At 42.1% G+C, this 24,653-nt stretch overlaps 1 protein-coding gene across 1 annotated transcript in view; it reads right to left on the reverse strand.

Annotated features, from left to right (window-relative positions):
- SCIN (scinderin) overlaps positions 1-24,653 on the reverse strand; it is a 77,095-nt gene that overhangs the window by 6,812 nt on the left and 45,630 nt on the right. Inside the window, exons 5-13 of the mRNA XM_066354098.1 lie at positions 23,561-23,653; positions 20,162-20,294; positions 19,293-19,381; positions 17,005-17,220; positions 13,575-13,696; positions 9,120-9,210; positions 3,806-3,976; positions 424-601; positions 34-155 (exon numbers count right to left, since the gene is read on the reverse strand). Coding sequence (XP_066210195.1) covers positions 34-155; positions 424-601; positions 3,806-3,976; positions 9,120-9,210; positions 13,575-13,696; positions 17,005-17,220; positions 19,293-19,381; positions 20,162-20,294; positions 23,561-23,653 — 1,215 coding nt within the window. The remainder of the gene's footprint in view (positions 1-33; positions 156-423; positions 602-3,805; positions 3,977-9,119; positions 9,211-13,574; positions 13,697-17,004; positions 17,221-19,292; positions 19,382-20,161; positions 20,295-23,560; positions 23,654-24,653) is intronic.

The following is a 24,653-nucleotide window of genomic DNA, read 5'->3' on the forward strand; positions in this document are numbered from 1 at the left end:
GAGCCAACACCAGAACGTGCCCTCCACACTCACGATGAACCTTCCGGTCTTGTTAGAACAGGCGTAAAGCCGAGGCGGGTGGTCTTCAGCCAGGGTCTCCAGCAGTGCGGAGGTCTGGTAGTCCTTCTTCCCTCCTAGGGAATTCCAGAACACCTCTGTGGAAGACACACTGAGTTACCCAATGTATTGTCAGGGGCATATGGTTGGTACTGCTTTACATGAACAAATCATATGATCTTACCTTGATTTTAATGTTAAAATAATACTTAAATACAGCAGGTACCATCACCCACTTTGGCAACTAATGGACTCAACCCTGATAATCTTTACAAAGTGACAATTTATGGAAAAAAATAAATGACACGCATAGCAACCATACCAAGTGAAAGTCCTGGTGAGTGGCCGTGGGCCCACACTACGCACCTGGTTCCTCTCCTTCCCGAATCCTTGTGGTTTTGCATTGGAGCACGCTTGCCACGTGCCCTGCTCCTCTCTCCTCCTCCTGGCTAGCCCCTTTTCCTATCCAGGTGAAGCCATTATTTTGGTGCAGTTTCAGGACAAAAACATCATTGGAATTCAGCGAGTACGCATCAACATCTACCTACAGTATGAAGAAAAAGAACACACTGATTCAAACTCATTGCTGCCCCCTCACTAAACGGGTCAGAGAAACTGTGACAGTGACAAACTATTATTCATAGCATTCGGTCCTGATCCCAGGAAATTCAGGGCAGCACCTGGACACCACTATGGTGTTAAAAACATGACAGCAGGCCTGACCAGGTGGTGGCACAGTAGATAGAGTGTTGGACTGGGGTGCAGAGGACCTAGGTTTGAAACACCCATGGTCATTGGCTTGAGTGTGGGCTCACCAGCTTGAGTGTGGGGTTGACAGCTTGAGAATGGGATCATAGACATGACCCCATGGTCGCTGGCTTGAGCCCAAAGGTTGCTGGCTTGAAGTCCAAGGTTGCTGGCTTGAGCAAGGGGTCACTTGCTCTGCTGTAGCCCCCGGGTCAAGGCACATATGAGAAAGCAATCAATGAACAACTAAGGTGCCACAACAATGAATTGATGCTTCTCATCTTTCTTCCTTCCTGTCTGTCTGTCCCTATCTGTCCCTCTCTCTGACTTTCTCTCTGTCAAAACAAAAACATGAGAGCAGGATCACTTTGGTCTGTGTTGGTTTAATGCTCAACTGCTCACAGATAATAGCATAGGCCCTAAGAATAAAATTAGCCAAAGGCAAGTGATAAGTAACAAAGATAATATTCATAAGACCATAAGAATAAGAATGAGCTATAATTGAAAAAAGAAAGGAGGGCATAATATTTACAGATGACACACATAAGGCAAAGGTATTGGGCTCTCTCTGCCTTGCTAAAGAGAAGGTTTATGAAATAATCAAAGGCACACCTAAAGATCACCAAACAGGGATTTGTCCAATGTAGGCTGTGGGGCAGCTGTGTCAGGCCTGCTCACGGGTGTACCAGCCTCAAGCACTTTGCTTGATTAGTGCGTGAGCACCTGGCAGAGGCACGTGTGCACAGCCTATATAAGGCTGTGGGTGCTTCCCCTGGGCGGTGATTCTCCCAGATCTCTCTCCCGCCTCTGTGAGGTGCGGTTTCCCTTGCGCCCTTGCCCTGACTGTGAATAGCAGATTTTCCTTTGTTTATTAGCTCTTTCCCTTTTGTTGTTTATTTGCGCGCCTGTCTTTGCGAGCCCCCAATAAACAGGTATGGCCTGACGCTTTCCGGCTCCGCAGTTTCTCTACCGGCTGCCCGGATCCAATGTGAACCTGCCTGGGCTTGGCCACTGGCATTACATAAGCAGAGATGATAATACAGATTCACTAAAAAGTGCTCCAGATGCAGATAAATTACTGCTCAAATGATTAAAGACTATTTATAGAGGATTAAAAACATAGCACTCACATAGCCCTTCTTTTCAAGCAAGAAGCAGCGGACGCTGTCTAGGATCAGCCAGGTGAACACAGTTCTCCGCGTGGCCACAGGGAGTGACAAGGACCCCAGTGGGCCCAGCCTCCGGTCGGAGAGTGAGGCTAAAGGTGGAACCTCTGGCCAGGAACTGGCATGTTCAGTCGCAGGTTAAGTAGTGAGCTGAGGGTCTAGGATGGGCTATCTTCGTGTTAAAATCTTGTGATTTTGTGACTCTGATTTTGTGTCAGTGTCCACGGGAACCTTGTCTGGCTATGTGACAAGGTGGGACTGTGGTAGTATGTATCATTTTCTGCATGATTGTGGGACTCAATGTTATGTGTGATAAGAGGGAAATGGAGAATGGTAAGCAACATTGCGACAAAACAGTATGAGGGAGGAAGAGCACAAGGGTGTTGTTCTTGAGGCCAAGTGGAGAAAGTGTTTCCAGAAGGAGCTGGTTATCAGCTGAGCCAAATGATGCTGTTTGGCCAACTGCATTGAGGGTCAAATGAAGGCATCAACTATGTGTAGAGTTGGATTTCACCAGGTTTATCAGGACCCTGTCTCCAGAGAAAGGAATGGTTGTTGGAATTTTAAAGATGTGATCAGGGGTTGGTAACATTTAGGGATATCATTATTGTCCTCTTTTAGTAGGGACAAGACTTCATGGACCAAGCTCAAAGGAATCTATCAGATGTGATGACGGAGAATTATAGAAATCATGACTTCTGATTTCTAATCCAAATTTCTCTTTACTGGTACAGAGGAAAGAGTTTGGCTGATGGAGAGACAGGGGACAACAGGCAAGGCTGAGCATCAAGCCACGTGAGTGGGAGATGAAATGGCGTCAAGGACAAGACTGCACGAGAGAAGCCAGAGGATGGGGACACTGAGGCGTGGCTGCCATCCAAGACTAAGAGAGGAAGGACTGGCTGCTCAGAGGTGGCAGCCCAGGGCCTGGAGGAGGGAGAGTCGGATATGAAGAGAAGATGAAGATGCTGGGGGTAAGTGCGGAGGGTACCCCAACCACCTCATCGGTGGCATATGCAGAAAACACAATGTCTACTTGAGCGGGCTGTATGGGAATCTCCGAGGACAGTGTGTATCCTCAGAGGACAGGAGAGCATGAAGGAAGAGGGTGGCTGGAAGAAGAGGCTGCAGGTGGAGAGACGCCATGAGCTATTTGGTTTCAGGACTGAGCTGAATGGCTCGTACAGGGAGGAAGGGTTGGTAGATGGGTCCGTGTTTGAGGATATACAGGGAGTAAAGAGAAATTTAGGTTGATGTAGGAGACTCGGATTTCAAGAGGGACTGAGATGACTGGGATAAGAGGTGATGGATCATCCTAGAGGTCAAAGCACTCAGCCATTTAAAACCTGCACCAGCTGGTCTTACTCATACCTGGAGCTCTTCTTGCCTTGTGACACTGTAACATGGGGTTTGATTTCTTCCCCTGCTCCTGTCAGACAGCTTATTTGGCCAGCTGAGTTATAGTCTGGCCCCATGTGGTAAAGCCTGTTTCCCACATTCGTTACACGTGTACAGACAAGGGGCTTCCCTCTCGGATTCCCCAGTGTGGTCATCTGACCCACAGCCACCCATCAATCCTCCCCCAGGCCTTCTGAGATAGAGAGTAAGCTGCCTCATGCCTTTGACAGCTTGATTTGTTACATTCGTCTTCAAATTCATTTGTTTTGGTATAAGGTCTGGTTTCTGGAGTTATTTTTTACAGAGTTCTCTTGCTTTTAGTATTATTATTGTGGACAGTAAAATCATTATAAAAATAAAGGGAGTTTACTTGCCAACTTTTTAAAGGCCAATACTTGCTGATGGTGCAGGCTGTTTTAGTGAATGCATGCCATTACCTCCACAATTCTGGTGATAGATGCCAGGTTTCTTCGGACTTGAAAGAGGCGTGTCGGGGGAGCAGGTACCTGACCTCCTTTCTTTGATGTTCCATTCTTGTAAATAATGAGTGGCTTGTCTTTGAACAAACTCAGCAGGTGAGCAGGCTCTTTGCCCTGGGAGACCCGAATCTGGGGGCGGGGAGATACAGGAAATAAAACAAAGGGTGCCCTGAGAGAAGGCTGTGTTTCCAAAGGTGTTCCTGTTTTTCTTTTGGAAAATAAAACAAAAAATGAAGCAAAAGTCAAGAGCAGGAGGAATAACGAGTAACAGAAGATGCCAATGAATGAGCATCGAGCACAGTTTCATCACTAACTTAAGAATCATGCGTTACTGTAAACCCCGCCCCCGGAACCAGTTTCCTCTTGGAGGAAACATCACAATACCGCACCGGCTTCCGGAAAGAATAAAGATAGAAGGTGCTCATCTATACCCCCAAAAGAGCGAGAAAAACGTGCTGAGGTGTGCTTTGAAAACAAACAAACAAAAAAACTTCTTTTTATTTTCTCCAAGAGTACCAACACCTTACAGATGTTTAGGGATACGCCATATTTTTCGCTCCACCAGACGCATTTTTTTTTTTACCCAAAAGTGGAGGGGAAAATGCCAGTGTGTCTTATGGAGTGAATGATCTTTTCTTCTTCTTTTTTTTTTTTAGCTACTGCAGGTTCCCCGACAACTAGAAGAGTATTTGAAAATTTAAGTCTCTTCTCGTTTGTTAATAACAGTGCTAACAGTTGTTAGTACTGCTGCTGAGTTTACACTGTTGAAATATTATTGTGGTATATTTTATTAAATATTTTAACACAGCATTTGGTTCAGGATATTTGTTTTTCTTATTTTCCATTTTAAAACCCTAGGTGCGTCTTATGGAGTGAAACATATGCTACTTGTTTCTTACCTATTTTGGATCTTATTCAGGTTAAGAGATGTGCATTCCAAAGCCTCCACACATAAGGCAACACACAAGCATACTAACTGTTCCCACGTCCCTACAACTCAGATGAAAAAATAATTGTAAAGCCATTTGGGGATAAATGATTTCTATCCAAACATCAAAAATCAATAAAAATAAATGGGGTATACTTTCCAGTTTTTTGTTTGTTTGTTTGTTTGTTTTTTGTATTTTTCTGAAGCTGGAAACGGGGAGAGACAGTCAGACAGACTCCCGCATGCGCCCGGCCGGGATCCACCCGGCACGCCCACCAGGGGCGATGTTCTGCCCACCAGGGGGCGATGCTCTGCCCCTCCGGGGCGTCGCTCTGCCGCGACCAGAGCCACTCTAGCGCCTGGGGCAGAGGCCAAGGAGCCATCCCCAGCGCCCGGGGCCATCTTTGCTCCAATGGAGCCCTGGCTGCGGGAGGGGAAGAGAGAGACAGAGAGGAATGGGGGGGGGGGTGGAGAAGCAAATGGGCGCCTCCCCTATGTGCTCTGGCCGGGGATCGAACCCAGGTACCCCACACGCCAGGCCGACGCTCTACCGCTGAGCCAACCGGCCAGGGCCACTTTCCAGTTTTTAACTTAAAGTTGGAAATGGTAATAATAGATTTGCTTAACATAAGCACGTTAAAAAAATACATTATAAAGGCTTTTCAGGTGGAGGAAATTTAAGAAAATAAATGGGAAATTATTTAATTTCACCTATTAGCTTAAGACCAAATATTGCATTAGAAATGTATTTCCTATTTCTTGCATAAACTATTGATGCATTTTTTAATATAAAGTATTTGAATTTTGTGCTGGCCCCTTATTTTTGTCAATTACTCGGCCCTTTTCTAAAGCTAACTCACCTACTGTGTCTTTGTCTGAAAGGCAACAGTGGGAATGCTGGTGCCTGAACCATGTAGGGAGGCCTAGGGAGCATTAACAATAATTAACTTCACAGATTCCCTTCAGTGAGTAAGCATTCATATAAGCAAGTAGCAAATTATGAAAATATCTTTTGAGTCAGAGCCCCAAAGCCTAGAGTCTGTTTAGCTAGGAGTACCTAAAACTATTATGGTTGGCCTAGCACTTTCTATAACATTGAGAAAACCTTTATTGCCAACGTAAAAGGACTGGTTAAAACCTATTTTACCTGTGAAGTGAGAATAAGAGAGAAAAGGATAGTGGAAAAATTGTCAATACTGTAAATAGACTGCAGAATGTTTAAACAGATAAAGGACTTGTAGTTTATGCGTTATTGTAAACTACTGCCATCTAGTGATTACACTAAACATTACCACTTCATTGTTAATTTAGGATTCAGTTGACTAACAAGGGAGATTCATTAGGTATCTCAAATATTTTACTATGAAATGTGGAATTTATAAGGCATGGCAAATATCTCCCAAGTTTTTATATAATTTTGTAAACAGTATGTTAAAAATTAATTACATGGCATAGATGATGCCACGTTTTAGCTAGAAATATTTCATTCAACAAATGAATATAATACTTCATGGTAAAATAGAGTTCATTACAGTAAAAAAAATCAATCATCTTATTAATTTGTTAATTAACAATTAAATTTAATTTTTTAAGTTAATATGCATCTTTACATATAGATCTAACTTGCCTTATAGTATATCTATAACTATAATATTAAAAAGTACCGAGGGAGAAAGAAAACTAGCTAGAAGACCAAATTCTGCCTCTGCATCTCAGATTATATATAATAAAGTATCTGACTTACCTATTTAATTATTACTTTTGAAGAAGCAAGTACACATTTATAAAGCTTTGCAAACAAAACAAAAAACTTGCAGACCATGTAGAATCTTGGCTCACTTGACATCAGACAAGAGGAAGTTAGACACGTTCCTGTGAAGGGAATGCTTAATGCTGTGGTATCAGAAATGTAACTACACTGGCCAAACAGCACCTGCTTTCAGTCTGCATCCCAATCTGGAAGATGCTTTTCCCAGCAGATGGGAGCAGACTCCTTCCCCAAGCCAGCCATATAAAATATTGTACTTACACAGTGTAAGTTGCTCTGGCTAGAAAGTAAGGTAGGGAATGGGGGAGAGGGAGAGAAAGAAAGAGAGGACACACACACACACACACACACACACACACACACGCCATAGACATCTTGCAGTTGGGCCAAGGATCAAGCCAGTGCCACTCCTGGGGTTAAGAAGAGTAGACAGGCTGGAGCACATTAAAGAGTAACAGTCTTCTTGAAGTCTGTATTTAGGTTACACATTGAGGATTAATTCAGCAAAGACCTAGAATTTCCTGTGGTTACTAACAAAGGTCTTAAAACATGTAGCAAATATTCCACCCTACACATTAGGAGAGGAGCTTGAGAGAAGAGGAGAGAGGGTCAAAGCAGGCTCAAAATGGTCTCTCGGACAGAATGAAGACAACTAGAATGAGACACTAATACTGGAGTCTTGTATGATGTTCAAATTTATAATTACTCAATACATATTTCTCTCTCCCCCTCTTCCTGTATCTCAAATCCATTTATTTCTCTTTAGATAAACAGATAGATATATAGTATATATGATATATAGATATATTAGATACTATATATAGATATATATATACTGTATATAGATACACATAGACACATACATACATATATATTCACACTAAAAGGTTGGCTCATTTATACAGAATTGTCACTTAGAATTTGGGTTCATTCATTTTCAAATTACTTATTTTCAGAAATACCCAAATAAAAAATTCACCCCTCCTCCATCATACCTTCCTATCCTCTCTCCGTTTTCTTCTCTCCTCCCCTTCCCTCCTCTGTGATTTCCCTCCCTCTCTTCCCTCCTAACCTTTTTCTTTCCCTTTTCTACCTTCCCTTCCCTCTCTCTCCTCCGCTTTGTTTTCCCATTCCCTCTTGTTCTCATTTTCCTCCCCTCCTCTTTCTCTTCCTCTCCCCTCCCCCATTTCCCACCCCTTCAATCTCGGTGCTAGACTTAGTATCAGTCAAAATTCTGAAACCCAGAAGGGAAAAGTAAAGATCCAAGCCCTCAACAAGTTTATTTCAGATTGCCTGTGCAAAACATATCTTACATAATTTTGTGATATGGGAAAGTATAAAACACTGTTCTATGTTTCAACTAGGAATAAGAATTATTAATTTGTGCTTGGTTTATGCTGCTATATTTAATTCCTATTGCTTTAACAACAAATTATCATAATTTTAGTGACTTAAATCAGTACAGATTGATCTTAGAGCTCTGGAGGTCAGAAGTCCTTGGTGAGTCTCACTGGACTAAAATCAAGGTGTTGCAGGCTTTCGGAGCTCTAGGAGGGAATCCATTGCTTTGGCTTTCAGCTGTAGAGACTGACTATATTACTTGCCTGGGCGCCCCTTCCATCTTTAAAGCCAGCACTTTCTGGCTGAGTCTCTCTCATGTTGTGTCCTTCTAACTCCGCCTGCCTTCCTGTTTCACTTGTAAGAATCCTATGATTACACTAATCTACCCCATCATTCTGGATAATTTCCCTATTTTAAGAAATGCTATTTTGCAACCTTAATTCCATCTCCACTCTTAATTCCCCTTTGCTTTATAACGTATTTACAGGTCCAGAAGATTAGGATGTCGACATCTTTGCAGGGATGGAGTTGGGGGAATAATCACATCTGTTTAACAGTAACTGGAAGTAGTAACTCAGAATAATTTTAATGTCATGTAAACTGACATTGCCATATGATGTGATTCTAAAGGGAAGATTATTTTGGGCTCTCATATCTTTTTAATAGTTAATAATAGTTTATTTTGGAGTTTTTTTTTACATTTTGTTTGCTTTCTTTCTTCTAGGGTCTGAGAGAACTTCTGTGGCATAAGAGTAGGAGTAGTTGAAATCCAAACTGAAAAAAGGTAATATCTAGTAAAGGTCAAGTTCCCATCCCACTTGGGAGGGGGCTTCGTCTAGACCAGGGGTCCCCAAACTACGGCCCGCGGGCCGCATGCGGCCCCCTGAGGCCATTTATCCGGCCCCCACCGCACTTCCGGAAGGGGCACCTCTTTCATTGGTGGTCAGTGAGAGGAGCATAGTTCCCATTGAAATACTGGTCAGTTTGTTGATTTAAATTTACTTGTTCTTTATTTTAAATATTGTATTTGTTCCCATTTTGTTTTTTACTTTAAAATAAGATATGTGCAGTGTGCATAGGGATTTGTTCATAGTTTTTTTTTATAGTCTGGCCCTCCAACGGTCAGAGGGACAGTGAACTGGCCCCCTGTGTAAAAAGTTTGGGGACCCCTGGTCTAGACACTGGGCTAGCACAACCTGCAGTTCTTAGAGTTTGGGAGGTAAAACTATTCCCACCTGCACAGCATGTCCTCCCAGGGATCTATCCAGCTGAACAGTCAGGAATGCAGATGTGGTCAGCTCATCTCTCGTGGCATTTGCTCCTTGCCTGGAAGGACCAGAGGAAAATGAATTAGCTTGTATTGAAGTTTTAAGATCTTCTAACATAAACTTTTCAAGCAGAGACTTAAGTTATTATGGTTTCACATGATATGGCTATAGAAACCATGGGGGGGGTGTTGTCTTTTGTTGTTGTTGTTTTGCAAGTACAAAGTTGAGCTATGAATTGTCCTGTGTTCTGTCTGGCACTACATGTGGCAGGTGTCGTTATCCCCATTTTATTGATAAAGGAATCGAGGCTTAGCTCCGCTGGGAGCACAGGGTAGGGCATGACGCACAGCTAGGGGAACTCCACGGTCTGTCACCACCTGGCCCTCCATCACACCTGCCGTGTTTTGGCTATTTCTCCATTTTGCTTTTTCTTCTACAGGAAAACAATTCAACCAACTAATAGACAATATCACCAAACTTTTGTCTCCATCTTGCTCCACCCCCTGCAATGTTTCAAACAGCAAACCCCCCAAACCTGGCGTTTTTATCCACTCGAGAACAGACCATCCCTCCCTGTACTCTTACACTGAAGTCTGGATGTATTATCATTCAGCTGGATATTACAACTAATTCCCAGTGACCTCCCGGCCGCCAATTTTCTCCCACTAGTCTAGTCTTTAGATGTCAACCAGAATAATTTCTCTAAGATAAAAACTAATCATGCCCTATGCAAATTCTTTGACTGTTTCCCAATGGCCTGAAAATTATACTTCTTCCTCCACAGCCTGGTTACAAGGCCATTGACAATTTTACTCTTAATTTCTGTGGTTTAATTTTTTGCTCAGGAATTTTCTCCAGTCACACGTCATCACTAATGGATGAGAACACAATTCCTGGCATTGCTCGCCTGCCCAGCTCCCATGTGGATGTTCCTGCTTCTAGGAGCCCTTTACTACCATCCACAGAGCAGGCTGGGGTGATCAGTTGTGACTCTCCAAAGATCACTCAGCTTGGTCTTATCCTAAAATCATTTATACTTCATTGAGTTGCTTATTAATCATCTGCCTCTCTTTAAAGCAGGGGTCCCCAAACTACGGCCCGCGGGCCACATGCGGCCCCCTGAGGCCATTTATCTGGCCCCCACCGCACTTCTGGAAGGGGCACCTCTTTCATTGGTGGTCAGTGAGAGGAGCATAGTTCCCATTGAAATACTGGTCAGTTTGTTGATTTAAATTTACTTGTTCTTTATTTTAAATATTGCATTTGTTCCCGTTTTATTTTTTTACTTTAAAATAAAATATGTGCAGTGTGCATAGGGATTTTTTCATAGTTTTTTATAGTCCGGCCCTCCAGTGGTCTGAGGGACAGTGAACTGGCCCCCTGTGTAAAAAGTTTGGGGACCCCTGCTTTAAAGTATAATAAGTTCTTGTGGTCCCAGGGCATTTTGTTTGTTTTTTACAAGTGTATCTTTTTTTAAAATGTTATCTTTATTGACTTTAGAGAGAGAGAAGAAGAGAGAGACAGGAACATTAATCTGTTTCTGTATGTGCCCTGACCAGGGATCAAACCGGCAACCTCTGTGCTTCAGGATGATGCTTAACCAACTGAGCCATAAGACCAGGCACTACTATATCTTTAGTATCTAGTGCAGTGCTTGGGACATAGAAAGTTTTCAATAATGCTTTCAAATGATTTAAGGAATAGCTTCTGCATTTAAAATTTATAACCTGAATTAGTCTGTTCTAGTTATATCCACATAGTTATTTATGTAGATTTGAAAATGTTATTTCCTTAAAATATCTTCTTGGATTGCTTTAGTCTATCTTCTTGTATCTAACTGCCACAATCAAATCAATTATACTTTTTTTCCATACAAAAGAGAATCAAGAGGGAGACCAAGAAACAGAATGTAAAAGGAATAGCTGACTAGCTATTTAATTTATCGCTATCGGTGCCATTTTCTTGCACAAACATTTTTCTGAATTAAAGTTTTCAAAAAGGAAATTGTAAAATAAGGACATACCTACAGGGTATAGCTGCACTCGACCTGACCTCAGAGTTAGAGACCTACATACCAAGGAGTCAAATGTTGCTTCACCAGTTACTATTGTGCCTTTTGGTTTAGTTCTTTAATCTGTCTGATTCCTCCTCTCCCTTTTTTTCTTTTACAAATAACCTTGTGGTGAGCAAGAGAGATAATATGTGAAAACATCTAGCACTTTGCTGGCACAGACATGCTGATCAAATAAATGGTTGCTATAAAGATGGCATCTTAAACACAAAGCTAGCTAGCTCAATATGGTCACCTGTGACAGGATACAATGGTTGCAGGGTCAGAAATATCCCTGGTGCAGTGGTTCATGGAAGCCACAGTGCACATTAGAATCTTGGGAGTCCTGCACACTGAGAGTCAGAGCCATTTGGCATAGGGTAGCGGCCAGGCATTTGAACTTGGGAAAAATGGCCAGGTTATTAAGCACAGCTAGTACTTGGAACCGCATAAGGCCGTGCCTTCAGTTGCTAAAATGCATATGAGTCACCTAGGGATCTTGTTAAAGTGCAGGTTCTGCTTCAGTGGGTCAAAGGTGGGGCTTGAGAGCCACGTTTTTAACCAGCTCCCAGGTCTCACTGATACCTCTGCTGCCTAGTTTGAGCAGCAAGAGCCTATGGTGTTTCCTCAGAAAATTAAAAATGGAACTGCCATATTACCCAGCATCCCACTTCTAAGAATAGAGGTTAAGAATCCCAAAACACTAATTTAAAAGAAGATACGCACCTCCATGATTATTGCAGCATTGTTTGCAAGTAGCCAAGATCTATAAACAACCCAAGTGTCCATCAGTAGACGAATGAGTAAAAAAGTTGTGGTACATTTATACAATGGAACACTACATGGCTTTAAAAAAGAAGGAAAACTTTCCTTTTGCGACAGCACGGATGGACCTGGAGATTACTATGCTAAGTGAAATAAGCCAGGCAGAGAAAGACAAGTACCATAGGATCTCACTTATATATGGAGTCTAAAGAACACAATAAACTGAGGAACAAAATAGAAACAGAGGCAGCGTCACAGGGACCAGATGGACAGCTGTCAGAGGGAAGGGGGATGAGGGACACGATCAAAGGTGAAGGGGTTAGCCAAAATCATTTGTACATAACACATACATACAGACAACAGAACAGCAATAGCCAGAGGGCGAGGTAGGGGGAGGTCGGGGGAAGGGGCCAAAAGGGGAGAAATGGAGGTGGAAAAGACTTTGCATGGGGCACGGGGGGGACACGATGAGGTGTTTAGAGGGTGTTATATTGAGTGGGACACTTGAAACCATGTAAACACAGTAAATTAAAAATAAAAATGAAAAGAGCTTATGGGATAGAGATAATTATTTCATTTTCTGAACTTGCTTGAACTCAAGGCACTGAACAGTGTACATGGTAAGGGTAAGTAGTAAGGTGACCCTGTGGGGACAGATATGGATCTGTCATCTGGCGGGATACTCAGCAAAGAGAAATGTCACTATATATAAGCAGGGACCTGAGTTCACGCTCATTCAGTGGCCTACAGAGCCATCACCATGTGGGCAAAGGGAGCGGGTGCTCTGCTCCTAGTACCTTCTAGCTACTACACCTCTCGGCTTTAAGATCTGTTTTTGAGGATTCTTTTCTTTCTTTCTAGTCTTTTCAGAGACGTTCTATTTTGCCTGGTTTTACTAATAAAAAGTTAAAAAAATCTCACATTATATGTTTTATTGCAGGACCCCTATCCCTTTGAAATAGCTCAGCATGGTATGAGGACCTAATTCACTTGGTTTGACATTCCCTATGGAATAGTCAGTCACTTAACACTGACTCTTAAGTAAATTTAACCTTCACCTAACTCAAGTCATTATGCAAAACCATATAAGATGTGGAGACAATGGTATTTTTTCTATTATATGAATTTCATAGGGACAAAAAATAAGAATGCATCAATTTGAGGTCTCGGGAGTATAAAACATAATCATTAATTATATCTATCCCTTACAGAGTTTGCCTGATTGCAACTTTGTGATTCCAATCAGTATAGGCCTCTGAATTTTAACAATAAGAAGGCATGGGACCCAATGCTGGCCATTCGGAGTGTTAATGTGCAGAGGAGGTGAGAGACTCAGGTACATATCTACTACGAGAACACTACCCTGTCGGTATCATAGCCTTTTCCTAGACTAGAGAGAATGATTTTAATCGAATTCTTCCTGCTTGTTGACAGCAGCTACAAAATATAGTCAAAGTCATATAAAAAATACTACAAGCTATACAAATATCACTGGGATAACTATAAAACAATTCTATCCTACATTGCATAGAATTTAATGAAACTTAAATGTGGGGGAAAATTTGGCCTCTATGATACTTCAGATTTTATAAAAGAGGGTAACTTACCATGTATAAATAATCTGTCCTCTGGGATAAGTGTAGAGTATAATGTAGCAGTCACCACCGTAGAATTCACCATATGAGTTTTGGTCAATTTCGATTCTACCATTGCTTTCTACACGCCAAATCTAAGACGGATGAAATATGCACAGCAAAATTAACATTTTCTTAATCTGATCATACTTCCCAGAAGTTAAAAAAAAAAAATTGGTTTGGTCTATCATTAAGTAACATTTAAATTACTTTTCTAACCAGTTTAGAAATCAAGCAAAGAGAAGAAATTTTACTAATTTGGCAATTTGTGTATTTACTTTTTTAAGTGTTTACATTTCTTTTGCAGCCTCCACAATACTTAGCTATACTTAGCTCAGGTCTGAGTGTTGATTAATAAATATCTGTTTTTGATTAAGTAATGAAAATAATAGGATACTCGGGTGGAATATTCTCAGCTCAGAAACATAGCTCTTAACTTATGTAAACTTTTTCATCAATTGGGAGATAATTTTTTTAAATTACTTTTCCTCCTGCACTTAAAGGTATGACACTATTGTTTATCTCAGGCAAGAGTGACAGATGTGACCCAAACAGGCAGAACCAGGTTTTTTTTTAAATTAAATTTATTGGGGTGACATTAGTTAATGAAATGATATGAATGTGCCTATGAGTTTTTGTTTGTCTTGTTTTTAGAACCAGTTTGGTTTCTAATCCCTCATCCTTATCACAGATTAAAAATACTCCAAGTCTGAGAGATGAGAGCTATAGATGAAAAGCGACAGTAACATATGAGTGAGAGACTGCCAGGCACTGTGAGCGCGCGCGCGCACGCACGCACGCGCACAAACACGGGACCTCCTGCCCGGGTCCTGGGGAGGGCCGGGTAGGAACATGGAGACAGCAGGTGGAGAGGAGAGGAGAGGAGAGGGACAGTGCTTTCAGAGAGGAGCCTTCCCACGCCATCCTGCTGAGCAGAGGAGAAAGGGCAGCAAGGTCTGGCTACACCCAAGGGCCTAGACAGTCCTTGGATTTCAGTAGCCCGGATGGCACAGGAGGACATCTCAGAGACGCTGTGACCTGACACGGGCCTGCAGCTGGGACACAGCTGGTGCGGAGGAGCCATCTGTATAGGGACCTCCCGCTGTGCTAAGCTCCGGAGAAGGACGTCTGAGCAGGAGACAGACCCAGACCCAGAAGTTGTTACCCTTCTGACAACGGCCGTGAAGGGCATTTCTCCCTTTGCAGTCCCCACAGCGCTGCGTGGCTTGGATTCCCACTACAAGTCCCTGAGAGAACAAAAACGGTATCCTAAATCTCCTCACTATGTATGTGGTCGAAGCACTGTATAAAAAGATAAAATATTCAATATTCAATTCCTGCCCTCAAGGAAATAATAACAAATCCAGGAGGAGAAATGTGTAAGCAAATGAATAATTCTGAGATACTTACATAATAAGGTCTATGAAAAATGTTACTTATGGTTTGAGCTCAGAGAAAGACCATTTCATTGTGGAGGGAAGCTTCTTGGAAGACTGAAGCTTACGACTTAACTGAGTTACAAAGGAGGAGTGGAAACATTACTCAGATGGTGGAGGAAAAGAACCATCCAGGCACTGGAAGCGTGAGGGGGAAAGGACAGCAAGGATCAAATTATAGAAGGTCCGACTAAGATGGATGTTCTCAGGAATACTGTATGGAACCATTAAAATATGTAAGAACAGGAAGTGACATCACCCAGTCCTCGTGAAGTTAGATGACTCAATAGTGCATTGAGTGTGAAGATTTGAGTTAGGAAAAATTATTAGGGTTGTTATAAACTCTAATAATTGATTTTTGTGAAAATAATTAACAAATAATCAACGAGCTCAATTTGAATGCTCTAAAAATACCTGTGATTTTAGCACATAATGAAGTGGTTCTCAAAGTGTATGCCAGGGCACACTGGTGCACCCTATGGTATTCCAGAGAAATATGTGCCTGTTGGGAACCAAAATACCAACAGGGTTTTTGGAGTTTAGATTTTTGGGGGACAGAGGTGTGGGGAATTGGCTGTAAGCTGACAGTCTACCCAACCCCGCACCTCACTTGCCTGATTAGGTTGCAAAAGACTGTTAAACTGTGGTGCTGGATTGTTTACACTACCCCCCCATGTTCCCCAGAAAGACTGGAGGCAAGTTTCTTCTATCCTTTGTTTGGTATAAAGTTAAGATGATATATATGGTGAGGGTTTTCTGCACTCAACACAAGAGTAAAAAGAGAGGAATTCTTCAATGTATTGATGAGGAAATGAGAGTTTTCCTTTCAAATATATGCCCAAATATTGAAGAAATCACTAGGACACATCAGGCTCATGTTTCTCATAAACACAAGAATGAAAAAGCTTAATACATTTGCACCGGGACCTGCCGAATTTACTAAATCTTACTAAAATGCTGGGATATGGAAGGACCCAGGTTTGAGACCCCGAGGTCGCCACCTTGAGCGCAGGCTCAACTGGTCTGAGCAAAAGCTCACCAGCTTGGACTCAAGGTCGTTGGCTCAAGCAAGGGGTTACTCCATCTGCTGAAGGCCTGTGGTCATATGAATAAGCAATCAATGAACAACTAAGGTGTCACAACGAAAAACTGATGATTGATGCTTTTCATCTCTCTCCATTCCTGTCTGTCCCTATCTATCCCTCTCTCTGACTCTCTCTCTGTCTCTGAAAAAAAAAACAAGAATATATATATAAAAAAATAACTTTTTTTGTTGTTTTTTTTATTTTTTTAACCCGTCTTTTTTATGAATTCTAAAAAGCATAACACAAAATGCAACATAAAAATGTTTTTCAATGTCAGAATAATTTTGTCGTATTTATTTTGTTTAATTACCATAAAAGCACACTTGGACTTTATTTTTTATTTAATATTTGACTTAATTATTATAACATATTTCTCAAAATTTTGTATATGGTGCACCTACAATTATTTGTAGGATTTTAAATGCACCCCGACTTCAAAAAGTTTGAGAACCACTGACATAATGTAAGTCCAATTTGCTCTTGTGAATGCCTCTAAGGTGCAAGGGAAGGACAAAATGATGATAGTTGGTACATTCAGGGCAACACACCTGTCTGGACAACCCCAGTTCTAAGAGCAGAAGCAGGTCTGATCCAAGAAACAAGATGGCGGGGGGATTCCATGTCAGATCTCCAAGATAACTAGGTGATCTTGCACAAATCACTTAGCTACATGGAATCTCAACACGTACTTTATAAAATAGAACCAAAGGTCAGACAACATCTCTTTCAGCTTTAAGTTCTCGGAGTTAATATATAGTCTTGGATCATCTTTATTAATAAGTAAAATTCACATTTTACCAAGTTTGTATTTTCCTGACGTTATACTGCCATATATACTGGCATAAACGGGCTGATATGAACAAACAAACACAAGATGAGCACCTGCACTTTGCCAGAACCATCATCCACCATATTGTGCTGGGCTGCCATTCGCGGAGAGCTGTGTAACTTTGAGGCATCAAATGGGATTTGTTTTATTTGCGCCACTTTCTCTGTGACGTATACTTTCCCGAAGCCATCACTCTGATCTTTATCTCTCCAGTCCTTAAAGAACTGCTTGAAGATTGGCGTTTCACCTCCTTCTGGAAGGACTTGAATCTAAAATTTAAAAAAAAATTAACAATTATAAACTGACAAAATAAGAGACTGGAAAAACATTCATCTAGTAGTGAAGAAAAAACTAGGGAAATGAACAGACTGTCCAGGTTTTTGCGATGACAGATGCAAACTTAGGAGCCAGGGTCCTTAAATGGCTGCAAAAGGAAAGGTTATCAAAGAAAGACAAGGCTAAAACCATCTGACACTGCTTTGTTCTTATAATGAAACTGCCACTGAATTTGGATGTTTGTGGTAAGAACAGAGTGCTTTCATATCTTATCATGGCAGTCAAATAAGTTTGTTTTTCATTAAATATTATTTTAAAAATTTATTTATTCATTTTATAGAGGAGAGAGAGAGAGAGAGAGAAAGGGGGGAGGAGCAGGAAGCATCAACTCCCATACATGCTCTGACCAGACAAGTGCAGGGTTTTGAACCAGCGACCTCAGTGTTCCCAGGTCGACGCTTCATCCACTGCGCTACCAACAGGTTAAGCATAAGTTTGTTTTTCTCAGTTAGGTTCACAAGAGGTCTGAGACCCGGAAGAAATGATCTCATGGTGTTACTTGTGCCAGGGCATAAAAATGAAGATAAAAGATAAAGCTGGGAGATGCAGAGAGGAAGAGGAAGTAGCCAGTGTCTACGCTGATCCTGATAAAGCCAAAGAGTATCTAGTCCATGTCTGCATAGCATGCCCTAAGGCAGGGGTCCCTAAACTTCGGCCCGCGGGCCGCATGCGGCCCCCTGAGGCCATTTATCCGGCCCCCACCGCACTTCTGGAAGGGGCACCTCTTTCATTGGTGGTCAGTGAGAGGAGCATAGTTCCCATTAAAATACTGGTCAGTTTGTTGATTTAAATTTACTTGTTCTTTATTTTAAATATTGTATTTATTTCAGTTTTGTCTTTTTACTTTAAAATAAGATATGTGCAGTGTGCATAGGGATTTGTTCATAGTTTTTTTTATAGTCCGGCCCTCTAACGGTCTGAGGCACAGTGAACTGGCCCCCTGTGAAAAAAGTTTGGGGACCCCTGCCCTAAGGAATAACTGGGAAGTGCTCTCACTTAATTCAACTGCAGTGGGCTATTCTGACTTGAAGATTATGGAGGAAACAGATGAACTCTTATATTCATTGCGTAGCCCCGTGGAAGATTTCTTCCCCAGTTTGTGCAAAATTCCATCCTCCACACCAGTAATTTTCAAACTATTTCATCTCATGGTACACATAAACCAATTATTGAAATTCTGTGGTACAACAAAAAATGTATTATACTTTTTGTCTTAAAGAAATCTGATAAAAAATTAAGTATAATTTTGATTCATTCACACCAGACAGCTATTATTGTGTGGGTTGTCATTTTTTAAATCTTTTATTTGACAATCTAAGGGAAAAGATGTCAGTGCCCCTGACTAAATAGTCAGGTATTGCGTGTTTTAAAAATTCTTGCAGTACAGGCCCTGGCTGGTTGGCTCAGTGGTAGAGTGTCGGCCTGGCGTGTGGGGGACCCAGGTTCGATTCCCGGCCAGGGCACATAGGAGAGGCGCCCATTTGCTTCTCCACCCCTCCCCCTCCTTCCTCTCTGTCTCTCTCTTCCCCTCCCGCAGCCGAGGCTCCATTGGAGCAAAGATGGCCCGGGCGCTGAGGATGGCTCCTTGGCCTCTGCCCCAGGCGCTAGAGTGGCTCTGGTCATGGCAGAGTGACGTCCCGGAGGGGCGGAGCATCGCCCTCTGGTGGGCGGAGCGTCGCCCCTGGTGGGCGTGCCGGGTGGATCCCGGTCAGGCACATGCGGGAGTCAGTCTGACTGTCTCTCCCCGTTTCTAGCTTCAGAAAAAAATACAAAACAAAAACAACAACAACAAAAAATTCTTGCAGTACACCGGTTGAAAATGGCTGCTCCATATATAGGTTTCTAGGGACATGTGACACGCCATTGCACACACTCCTATAAAGAACGACTTCACACTCCTACATGACTTTAAACCAAATTCTTTCATGAGTTTTGTGGAGACATCATGAGGTCCCAAGTTTTAAGTTTGTGGGGTTTTTTCTCGCCAGTTCATTTCCATACATACTTGGGTTTTGGTGGAATAGTTCATTTGCTCTAGGAATTGTTCAGCTGTCTTCATTGCAGCCTTTCTTTCCCGGGGATTAGCATCTTTACCTGAATTACAAGGTAAATTAAAGAGAGACAGAATTTTAGCAAGGGAAGATATTATACGATCAAGTAACACTTGTGTATAAAAATAAACATAATTATTCAATTTATAAATTATATAGAAAATGTCAAAAATTTCTAGGAAATTAAATATATCCAATGTAGTAATGAACACTACACATAAAAAAGATTCTTTTATAGTGTCCAAATGTGATTTGAGCCCCATCATTCCTGACAAATGAGACTAGTAGAAAAAAAATGTGGCTTCGATGTCCACATTTTATATGAACTATTTACAGATCAAGTATCAGAAAGGCAGGGGTTTTTTGTTTTTTAAAATTTATTTAATTTTAAAAAAAAAACCCACAGAGACAGAGAGAGAGTCAGAGAGAGGGATAGATAGGGACAGACAGGAACAGAGAGAGACGAGAAGCATCAATCATCAGTTTTTCGTTGCAACACCTTAGTTGTTCATTGATTGCTTTCTCATATGTGCCTTGACCATGAGGCTACAGCAGACTGAGTGACCCCTTGCTCAAGCCAGTGACCTTGGCTTAAGCTGGTGAACTTTGCTCAAACTGGATGAGCCTGTGCTCAAGCTGGCGACCTCGGGGTCTCCAACCTGGGTCCTCCGCATCCCAGTCTGATGCTCCATCCACTGTGCCACCTCCCAGTCAGGCGGCAGGGTTTTTTTAAATTAAAAAAAAAAAAAGATGTTTTCTTTATCCTGATGAAAAAATATCTATGAATCTGAGGTGTAGCAACAAAGTCAAAAGCATCTTTTACCTTTCCACACAAAAATTTTTTTTGCAGCACCATGGTCCAAAATAAAGCATTCTTCTGAACGCAGCATTGCCATGGAGAAGGGGTTCTCTTCTGCCACCACAGTCACCCGCATGGATCCGCTGGCATCTGAAACCTAATGTAGAAGCTATGAGCTCATGTGGGGATGATAAACATGTTCTAAAATTAGATTATGGGACCCTGGCCGGTTGGCTCAGCAGTGGAGCGTCGGCCTGGCGTGTGGGGGACCCGGGTTTGATTCCCGGCCGGGGCACATAGGAGAGGCGCCCATTTGCTTCTCTACACCCCCCCCCCTCCTTCCTCTCTGTCTCTCTCTTCCCTTCCCGCAGCCAGGGCTCCATTGGAGCAAAGATGGCCCGGGCACTGGGGAGGGCTCCTTGGCCTCTGCCCCGGGCGCTGGAGTGGCTCTGGTCGCCGCAGAGCATCGCCCCCTGGTGGGCGTGCCGGGTGGATCCCGGTCCGGCGCATGCGGGAGTCTGTCTGGCTGTCTCTCCCCATTTCCAGCTTCAGAAATTAAAGTAAAAATAAAATAAAATAAAATAAAATTAGATTATGGTAATAATTGCACAACACTGTAAATGTAATAAAAACTACGGACTTGTACACTCTAAGTGGGTGACCTTGATGGTAGTAAATTATATCTCAAGAAAGTCATTTCAAAGAAAACAAATAAAATAAAAATTCATGAGCTCAACTCTGTGTACCCTAAAAACCTTTCTAAAAAGGTTCTTTGGGACGAAAGAAGTACTAATAAAAAGTTAAGTTTTTCAACACTGTGTCTAAAATATCTGAAAGTAACAGTGATGATAATAATGGCTAAGGTTTATTGAGATTCTCATATATGTACCAGGCACTATGCTGTGAACTTTACACAATTACTTATTTATTTTCATAGCAATCTTTTTATATAATTAACAATCTTACAGTCATTGTGCACACACAGAAGCTGAAGTTTAAATATTCAATCAGTTGGCCTTGGCCAAGTTAGCTCAGTTGAAGAGCGTCATTCCAAAGCACCAAGGTTGCAGGTTCAATCCCTGATCAAGGCATATATGGACGCAACCAATAAATGCACAACTAAGCCATACAACAAATGAATGCTTCCCTCTCTCTTCCTCTCTCTTTAGCTCTCTCCCCCTTCCTCTCTTGTCTCTCTAAATAAATCAATCAATAAAAAAATTCCATTTCCATCAGTCAACATTTACTGAGTGCCTGCCATATGCCAGGTATTGTGCAAAAGAAGGCATTGCTATATTATAGCTTATCTTTATAGATTTTTTTTCCCCAGTAAACACCCTGTAACTTAAGTAAATTTCTTTTGTCACAAATTATTTTTTTATCTAGATCAGTGATTTTCAACCTTTGTTTCTCACACACTCATAAACTAATTACTAAAGAAATTTGTAACTAATTTATTTGTGCCATGAGATGAAAATGGTTGTATTTAGTCAGGGGCACTGACCTTAGTAATTAGTGTGTGTTTGTGCCATGAAAAAAAAAGGTTGAAAATCACTGATCTAGATCCTTGAAGTTTGGAAATGACAATAAAACATTTTCTTTTTAAGTTAGAGCTGGACTTAAAAACTTAAAAGTGATATTAATGCTCAGGTTAGAATTTACTGGTTTTCAGAGGTCATCTTGCAGGCTACAATGTAATCACCTGGGTACCTTATAAACATGAAGATTCCAGGGCCCTCCCTAGCTCAGTGGTGGAGTTTTGCAGCACTGTGGTGCGGCCTAAATTCTGTATGTTTACAAACTGCCCGTAGGTGACTCTGTTCCCTGCTCTGTTCAGCAATCCCAACTTAAAGTATTTCCAAGCGGACTTTATACTTAGATGTAAGCAATACATGACGGATGCACTAGAAAAAGCGAGGATTCAGGATTAACATGTTCACATTGTGAAACATTTCTTCAGTCCATAACACTGTTCAAAAAAGAGAATGGTTTTATTTGATGATGTGACATAAAAGATAATTGTTCAGCTGTTGAAAATGAGTTTTAGAAACTATAATAATAAAAAAAAATAAGCAGCCATGACTTGTTTATATATTTCTGCGTGGCTTATATTAAAATTATCGGTATATTAAACAGAAGAGGTACCCACATTTTCCTTTGCCATCTAGGAAGGAAACGGTCCTCTTCCCCTTTACAAAGTGGATGTTATGCTGCACAAGTCAGTAACCTAATGTTCATTTAAAATCAGTAGTTCTGAGCCAGAAGGTTACTTAAAGAAGAGCAAATGTAACTCTCCCTTGTAACAGATGAGAAAATGATTCAGTTCTGGAAGAGATGACAGTCTGCTCCAAATCATATGCTTAGGGCGTTACAAGGGAAGGGAACACTCAAATGACTCCATCTGAGCAGTCTCTTCAACCAGTACATTTTGTGGCTTTTGTTACCCTTACCAACAATAAAGTAATTAAAATTATAGAGTTGGCAGGAACTGAGAAATCTAATGTAATCTCTCTATCTCTTTTCCAGAGAAGAAAACTAAGACTCAGAATGGTCACATCTTGCCCAAGGTCACCCAGGCAGTCATTCACTGCAGAGGTGACACAGACCAAGTCTGCCAGTCCTGAGGACAGAGCTGGTTTTACCCTGTGGGCCTCCAGCTGTTTGATTTGTTAGCTGTGCCTCCTGTAACGAAAAGAACCTTCACTATGGCTAAACAGGACATTTAAAATAAGGTGAAGAGTTTATAAGAACAAGCTTTCAAAATACTTTTACTCCAGGCCCTGGCCGGTTGGCTCAGCGGTAGAGCGTCGGCCTGGCGTGTGGGGGACCTGGGTTCGATTCCCGGCCAGGGCACATAGGAGAAGCGCCCATTTGCTTCTCCACCCACCACCCCCTCCTTCCTCTCTGTCTCTCTCTTCCCCTTCCGCAGCGAGGCTCCATTGGAGCAAAGATGGCCCAGGTGCTGGGGATGGCTCCTTGGCCTCTGCCCCAGGCGCTAGAGTGGCTCTGGTCGCGGCAGAGTGACGCCCCGGAGGGGCAGAGCATCGCTCCCTGGTGGGCAGAGCATCGCCCCTGGTGGGCGTGCCGGGTGGATCCTGGTCGGGCGCATGCGGGAGTCTGTCTGACTGTCTCTCCCCATTTCCAGCTTCAGAAAAATACAAAAAAAAATAATAATAATACTTTTTCTCCATGAAGGAAACATTTTATTGAATGTAATATAACAAAACACATTGTTGAAAACTAGTAAATCAACAATGTGCGATTCTATTTTGTCAGCAGTATGTTCTCTTGTTTTTAACTAAAATAACAAAAAGCTAAAAAGAGGAATTTTAATAATTACATTGAAACAGACAACAAATTTTTACCTACACAGGACTCCCCACTACAGCCAGTCCAACATCAGAACTCTAAGGGTGAACTCACCATATAGAGTTTAGCCATTTTCCTGTTCATCATGTCTGCTACGGTGTCGTCATACTCATCTCCGTCCCTGAGCGCTGGCTTTTTCCCTAAAACCTGGAAAAGAGTGAACAGATAAAAAATAAAGACCTCCCAGGCCCTGGCCGGTTGGCTCAGCGGTAGAGCGTCGGCCTGGCATGCAGGGGACCCGGGTTCGATTCCCGGCCAGGGCACATAGGAGAAGCGCCCATTTGCTTCTCCACCCCCCCCCTCCTTCCTCTCTGTCTCTCTCTTCCCCTCCCGCAGCCGAGGCTCCCCTGGAGCAAAGATGGCCCGGGCACTGGGGATGGCTCCTTGGCCTCTGCCCCAGGCGCTAGAGTGGCTCTGGTCGCGGCAGGGCGATGTCCCGGAGGGGCAGAGCATCGCCCCCTGGTGGGCAGAGCATCGCCCCCTGGTGGGCAGAGCGTCGCCCCTGGTGGGCGTGCCGGGTGGATCCCGGTCGGGCGCATGCGGGAGTCTGTCTGACTGTCTCTCCCCGTTTCCAGCTTCAGAAAAAAAAAATACAAAAAAATAAAAATAAAAAATAAAGACCTCCCATTAAAGAATGCAGAATTGAAAAAAAAAAAAAAAGGAAACTGTTACTGTTCTAAAGACATAGATTATAAAATATTTTCAATTAAAATGACCTGGCTCAAACACTTTTCAACAATATACTACATTGGCCTTTTGCCACGGGTCAAATCAATCAATGGCATTAAGTAAACAAGCTCTGAGTTTGCTAGTGGTGGAAACTTTTAAGAAAGTAAAACCTCAAATGTATAAGCTTAGGTATCCATATTATTGAACACTAGCAGGAATTAATTTACATATGAGTTCTAAGGTTAGCTCTGCAGCAGAATGTCTTCTGTGTCCTCTGCTTCTTGAAGAAACAATCTACAGGTTTAATTTATTATTACAAAGAGTTGAATCAAAATCACTATTTTTTTAAATTTTTTAAATTAATTAATTAATTTTTTTAGAAAGGAGAGGGAGAGACAGAGAGAGAGAGAGAGAGAGAGAGAGAAGGGGGGAGGAGCTGGAAGCATCAACTCCCATATGTACCTTGACCAGGCAAGCC

Source organism: Saccopteryx leptura, chromosome 12 (assembly GCF_036850995.1).
Source record: "Saccopteryx leptura isolate mSacLep1 chromosome 12, mSacLep1_pri_phased_curated, whole genome shotgun sequence".
Taxonomy (NCBI): Eukaryota; Metazoa; Chordata; class Mammalia; order Chiroptera; family Emballonuridae; genus Saccopteryx; species Saccopteryx leptura.